Here is a 6,967-nt window from a genome sequence, read left to right on the forward strand (position 1 = left end):
ATGGGTAGCACACAACTTATCTAATCTTGGACGGATGGAGGTTGTCAGGCAGAGGGTCAAATCAACCTCACAATATGCCGGATGCATGTTAATGTGTATTTAAAGACATTTAAATTTGTTTAAAATTGGTTCGAAAATAAATAAAAAATTATAAAAAAAATAAAAAATTGTCAAATCAACCAAAGATTTTGAGACCCCCCCTGCAGTTCCTCCGCGGACCCCCTACGGGTCGCGGACCTCCTGTTGAAGACCTCTGCATTAGAGGAATACAAAAAGTACGAGTGATGTAGAAACACCACATATATGACAAATGAGAGGAGGATAAAAAGTCAAAATAGTGATTAGGAAATCTACCAATAGCACTAGTTAATGATAGTAATGATAAACCCAAATATGATAAAGTTGTGTGTATTGATTTACTAGATTATATATATTTCCCAGCGCGAGCTCGAGTAAAAAGAGAATTAAATGTCTACTTTTACTTTCTCTGTTCCATTAACTAATTTCTGCTCAAATTAAACTTTTAACTTCACTATTAGTAAGTTAGTTTTACATTGAGTGCCTGTGATGGTTACGTCATCAAAGGCACCTGCCCATGTGTGACGGCAGCTGACCCAGGGCTTCTGTTGACACCGGAAGTGTCTCCACTAGCAACCATTGTCACGACTCCAGCTTGCCCTCCCAGTCAAAGCGTCAACAAACTTCTCTGCAGCGAATCCAGTGTAAACAACAACAACAACAACAACAGCGTTAACTCTCTGGTCCCCACGTGCTTCAACATGACGGAGGAAACGCCGCCTGCTACCAAACGTATTTTCATCAACGACGTGGACAAGTACTCGTCCAGACACATCGCCAAGGTGAAGTGGAATAAATAAAAAACCGTGTGCATTCATTGTTATTCGTCTACTTCTCTTTAAAAATAGTCTGATTTCTCCTCAACAGTTTCTATTCACGTCTTTAACCGAAGACATCGCGTTAGTTCCCGGAGCGTCTTTTGAGCTCAGAGGAACCGTTTCCTCCAGAGAGGAGTTCAGCTTCCCACTGGAGCGATACAAAGTGAGTCAGGTGTCAGTACATAGTGTGGTATTAAATACTGCAGTTTGTGTACTTTCCAGGATTTACTGACACATACAGAGGTGGTATGACAGTATGAAAAATAAGATGAGGTAATCCTTCATTAGTCCCAAATTGCAATGTTACAGCCACAACAGCCATAACATGCAATACTTAAGTGTAAGGGTTATAAAAAATGTATATGTCTGGAATAAAAACTAATATATAAAGTAACAACAAGAAACATATATGCAGTTTTATAATAAAGTAGTTGTTAGCATGTACACAAATTCCAGGTGCTCTTATAGTTACTTGTACTTTACTTGAGTTATTTTTACAATTTAATTATTACATGTTATTAGCTCTCAATTTAAAGTTATATCCATAAAGAAAATGCAAGTAATTTTTTATCATTTGTCATTTGTACATCATTGTCTTTGCTAGTTTGCAGATTTATTTTTTTAATTCATAAAAAACACATACTCATGTTCATACAGTAAACATGTATTACTATCGATTGAACTACCCATTAGTAAGTAAAGTTGTCAGCCAATGAAAAAAAATAATCATAAACATGTAACATGTATGCAGCACTTTTTAAAATACAGATATAAATGGCTTTGCCTGGATGTTTATAACACTTCAGGACAGAGGCAAATAGGATTGTGGGATAAAAGCAGATTTATATAACATTAAAACACAGCATTTAAAAACAATAACAACAATATAATGAAACAGGCAATAGCTGATAGGCAATAACATGTTGTACTTGAATGAATAAAGGCTTTAAAAATTAAATAATATAATACAACAAGACTATTTTGCAAAATGATAAAATTTGTTGAGAATACTTGATTACAACACATTCATTTGGAAGAGTGTTATTTTTCTAATGTATCTAATCTTTCTTTTCCTCAGTAAAGTATCTGAATAATTGTTTCACAACAGCACACAATAATGTCTCGTTCATAACACAAAGCATGACAAGCTGAACAATCTCCTCCTGCAGTTGCCCACTCGGGATGAGCTCCTGGAGAAGCTGCTGGAGTGCGACGTGGTCATGTACAACATCTCAGAAAATGCAACACACAAGCAGCTTGAAGAGGCGACGTGGGCGTTAAAAGGTAAAGGAATAAGTAGGATTATAATTCAGAGGACAGATTTATAAATAGTTATGACAGCCAATAGATTTTGCATTATTCCCTATAATGTAATATTGTGTTTTTTTCTTTGTGCTCCATGTACATTTCCTCTGTTTGTATTTCTTATACAAAGCCCTGCATGCTGAGACGGAGAACTTCAAGTCCCACAAACTGTTCATCTTGGTCTCGACGGTGATGACCTGGGCCATGACCAAGCCACAGAACACGGTGAGCCTGAAGGAAAACCACAGCCAGCTTTGGACTTGTCCTGTGGGCGTTGAACAAAGAACCAGAGAGACCAATGATTTTAATTTCTCTCCTCAGGAGGACACGGACGTTCTCATCACGGAACAGGAGTTCAGGAGGAGACGACCTCATCGCAATTTCAAAAGCCACAACAACCTGGAGAAGCTCGTGCTCAAACTGGGCAAAGAGGTCCGTTTGGAAATCTGTGTTGATGTCTCAGATTCAAACTGTGGAGATAACTGCAAATGGAGAATGTCTGATTGACCCGTAACTTTCCTCTGATTTCATAATTCCACAGAAAAAGTCCAAACTCACAGGTTATGTGGTGGGCAGCGGTCTTCAGTACGGAATGGGGGAGAATCTCTTTCACTACTTTTTCAAGGTAGATAAAACTGTTTTAACAATAGTGGGACACAGTACACTGTGTTTCTCAATTCATTCTACATGCACAATTTTTCAATATCATCATTTTCTAGGTATCTTGGTTGATGACAATGCCAAAAGTCCCCATATTTGGAGATGGCAAAAACTACATCCCCATGATTCACGTGTATGATCTTGGCGGGTAATTCTTTTTGATTTTTATTATTATCTTCTACTCACAACACAAACATATCTATTCTTGTGTCGAGAGGCGAACTAAACTTTTTTTATCCAGAGTGATTCACAACATCATCGAACAGAATCCAAAGCCAAAGTACATCCTCGCTGTCGATGACTCCAAGACAACGCTGGAGGAAATTGTAAAGGTAATAATGGAGATACAAAGAGAACGGTCATTATATTTATATTGAGTGTTTCTGGTGACCCCCTGGTAAAAGACACAAGAAAAAGAAAACATGACACAAATGACGAAATGATGAAATGACTGATCTCTCTCTCCGACTCCTCACCAGACTATAAGTGAGGCCCTTGGTCCCGGGAAAACTTTGAATGTATCAGAGCAGGAAGCCATCGCCATGGAGGCTTGTCAGGTATTACTGGAAAGCTACTTTTACAAACCAACATAGTTTTGCATATGGTTAATTATTATATTATATTATACTGCATTACATTGCATATTGCAATCTGACACTGTTCACTGTTTTGCATTTTGCATTTCACTTTTTACTTCACTTTTTATATCTTTTATCTTTTATATATTTTTATTTAGATATGTTTATGTCTAAATAAATGTTACTTTGTATAAATATTAGAGAAAGTGAGTAAATAAGAAGTAAATAGTGAGTAAATATATATTGTTTCTTTTTATTGCTTTTCTGATGTGTGTTGTATTTATTGGGTTTTTATGTTTCTATGTTCATTGTTAGCACCAATAACCAGAGCAAATTCCCTGTAGGTGTAAACCTACTTGGTAATAAATACTTTCTGATTCTGATTCTGATTCAGATTTCCTCTGACAATGCAAGATGTCACTTTACATCTTAAAAATATTTACTTTCTGACACAGTTAGAGCAATGTGTAGAATTACAGCTGCAATTATGACCCAGGAGAAAGAGTCACCTGACATCATCGACATACAAATACAAACATTTACCCTCAGATCATCACTAATATACAGTAAATATATATAAAGACACAAAGAAACCACCTGCTGTTGTAATGAACATCTGTACGATGTGCACGTACACAGATGTGCATTCCTGCTCATTTAGAAGTTTACTGTATAAACCAAACTGTTTGTCTGTGTCCTCCTCAGCCCGTGGAGCTGGAGTACTTGACCATCAACCTCAGCCTGGACATCTTCATCATAAAAGACTCCTTCAACCTCCAGTGGAAGTCTGAGGCCGGGATGGTGGAAAACATGGAGAGCATCGTGGAGGAATACAAAACCACCAGGCAGCTACTTGTGAGTGTTCAAGTCCTTCAGAAGAACATCTCTAAATAACTATATTTACAGATGTTCATTACTCTGATCTACAGCCAGTCCTTCACTCGACAGATCCCAGATGTTCAGGTTCTCTTGTCCTCTCTCTTGTAGCCCATCAGGATCTGCCTGGGCGGACCTCCATCTGTGGGTAAAACCACGATAGCGAAGAAGCTCTGCAATCATTACAAGATCCACCACATCAAGATTAAGAAGATGATCGAGGAGAAGGTGGTGAAACTGGTGAGAAGGAGAAGGAGGACTTCTGATTGGGAACTAAAGGGAAAATGCCGCCCTCTTGTGGAAGTGTTTTGTAAACAAGTAACGTCGTGAATGTGGAGATTTCAAGTATTCATTGTTCATGTTTTGTAAACTTACAGAAGGAGTTGGCGAGTGGAGATGAATCTGAAGATGAGAGTGAGGAGATAGCATCTGCTGCTCGCGCACAACTGGAAAATATTAGCAACAGCATGGAAATGCATCAAGGTGAGTTATTGAAGCACAAAGTGAAGCCTACCTTTTTATTTTGGTTTCTTGACATTATTTAAATTCTATTTGATTTGATATTTTCATACGATGTAAAAGTGAGGATTACTATGACGAAGATTATGTACAGTAAATGTCTGAAAGCCTTTTAGGCTGTCACAACTTTTATTTTTCTAAATCGGCATTTTGATGCATCAGGACGCCTGGAAGACGAACTGATTTTTGAGATTTTGCAAGAAAAGCTGAATTCTAAGCCGTGTAGGAACCAGGGATACGTTCTGGACGGCTACCTGAAGACCTACGCTCAAGCAAAGCAACTTTTCCACGGTAAGTTCCATCTATTCAATTTAATTCATGCTTTTTGAATGTTGTCTTTTTCACCCTAATGTTTGTGGTGTGCTTTTATTGATCAGATGACGACCTAGAGGAAGAGGACACGACGATGAAAGGACCAGTGTACAACAAGAACATCACTCCAGGTTGGAGAATTTCTTCTTTACCATAAACTCTCAGAACCAACTTAACTAAACTACATTATCCAACTTGTTTTCTGTTCTCTTCAGAGTTCGTTATTGCCTTAGAGGCGACGGACGAGTTCCTGACACAAAGAGTTCTCGGACTCCCAGAAAGTGTCGCAGAGAAGACGCGTTGCACCCGTGATGAATTTCTCCCTCGCCTGAAGAAATACCGAGAACTCAGTTCTTCTGAAGAAAAGCTGCTGGACTACTTCGATGAGATTGAGATTTACCCAGAACACATCGGTACTGTCCCCAAAGCCTCGTTGACAGAACGAATAAATGACAAACAGTGACCAGGAATGATCTCAGATTTAAAAAATGAAATTGCTAAAAAAGGTGAAAGTGGGGCCACCTGTATTCTTGTGTTTAAACGTGATCATGTCTGACGCCCCCGTGGTTCTGTTCCTCTGCAGAGGTCGCCACAGACGATCCAGAGTATAAAGAGGTGATGAAGCAAATCATTGCGTCCGTGGGGGCCACCAAGAACTATGGCCTGAGTCCGGAGGAGCAGGAGGAGGACAGGAGGAAGAAAGAGGAGGAGATGAGGAAGAGGGTGGCTGCAGAGAAGGCCGAGCAGAAACGCAGGAATAAGACGGCACTGGCTGAGATGGCTGCCCAGTACGAGGAGTGGGTAAGACCAGTGGAACGGTGCTGTAGTCCAAGATGGCAAATAAAAACCAGTGCATACTTTAATGTGCTGTCTCACCAATAAGTAGATTTTTTTTAGATAATAGCAGTACAAAAAGAATGCAGGTAATATCCTGGCAAATGAAAAAGTAATTTATGCAAGTAATTGTTTAATAATTAAGAATAATTGGAAGGTGTTGGAGCTAGTTTTCAACACATAGTTTTATTATGGAGGAAGATATGAGGACACAAAGTTTACCTCCATCTCATTTGTTTATCGTCCAATAGGAGAAGAATCTGTCGGAGGTGAGGAGGCAGGAGGAGGAGCAGATGGAAGCTCAGTCTCTTCCTCTGAGGAACTACCTGATGAAGCACGTGATGCCCGCCCTCTCTGAGGCCATGGTCGAGTGCTGCAAGATCAAACCTGAGGACCCCATCGACTTCCTGGTACCACTCGCTCTTGTATTCTAACCTATCGAAGATCATCAGTGGATTTCTTTGTGGAACTTACTCTCACTCACCTTTTAATGTTGCAGGCTGAACATCTCATGAAGAAGAACCAGGGATAAATCACGAAGAGTTGTTTTCATTTCCCATCGCCTGAGGCTGTGTTTACTTTACAGCATTTCATTGATATTGATGATTCAAACATCATCTTTCAAACAATCTGATTTAGGTTTCTGCATTAATATATCACAGATATTATTGTTCATAAAAGGTTTTTATTTCCAAAACAGCTACAACATGTCCAGATTTATTGCAGTGAGTAGTTTCATTTCACTACAGCTCTTTCATGTGTGTAACAATTTCTACAGTTTTTTCTTTTCTATACACTTTTTAAGACAATAAGAGAAAACTGCGGTTACCGGGACGTGAAGGATAAATAATAATGTTAACAAAGGTTCATTTGTTTCTCACGTTCTGATAGGCGTCAGCAAAAATGTTAGTGAGTCATTTGCATGTATCTGAAAGTGCTAATTCATGCTTGACATGTTTTTTTAATAATCGATAAATAATTGCACTT

General features: G+C 38.8%; 1 protein-coding gene across 1 annotated transcript; it reads left to right on the forward strand.

Moving 5' to 3' along the window:
• The first annotated feature begins 654 nt into the window (after positions 1-654).
• ak7a (adenylate kinase 7a) lies at positions 655-6,582 on the forward strand. Its single transcript, XM_053444777.1, has 18 exons — positions 655-860; positions 946-1,059; positions 2,066-2,180; positions 2,332-2,426; positions 2,523-2,633; positions 2,743-2,826; positions 2,921-3,009; positions 3,103-3,193; positions 3,341-3,418; positions 4,145-4,294; positions 4,427-4,555; positions 4,693-4,798; positions 4,997-5,125; positions 5,212-5,277; positions 5,362-5,559; positions 5,730-5,947; positions 6,232-6,390; positions 6,480-6,582. Exons 1-18 carry the CDS (start codon positions 780-782, stop codon positions 6,510-6,512), a joined length of 2,046 nt encoding a protein of 681 aa, XP_053300752.1. The 5' UTR covers positions 655-779; the 3' UTR covers positions 6,513-6,582.
• Positions 6,583-6,967: the final 385 nt, after the last annotated feature.

The sequence above is a fragment of the Pleuronectes platessa genome, chromosome 17 (genome assembly GCF_947347685.1).
Source record: "Pleuronectes platessa chromosome 17, fPlePla1.1, whole genome shotgun sequence".
Taxonomy (NCBI): domain Eukaryota; kingdom Metazoa; phylum Chordata; class Actinopteri; order Pleuronectiformes; family Pleuronectidae; genus Pleuronectes; species Pleuronectes platessa.

Coding starts and splice junctions, on each gene's coding strand:
- ak7a (XM_053444777.1), top strand. CDS start 780: ATGACGGAGGAAACGCCGCCTGCTACCAAACGTATTTTCATCAACGAC. Junction 2,827..2,920: donor TCTTTCACTACTTTTTCAAG/GTAGATAAAACT, acceptor ATCATTTTCTAG/GTATCTTGGTTGATGACAAT. Junction 3,419..4,144: donor TCGCCATGGAGGCTTGTCAG/GTATTACTGGAA, acceptor TGTCCTCCTCAG/CCCGTGGAGCTGGAGTACTT.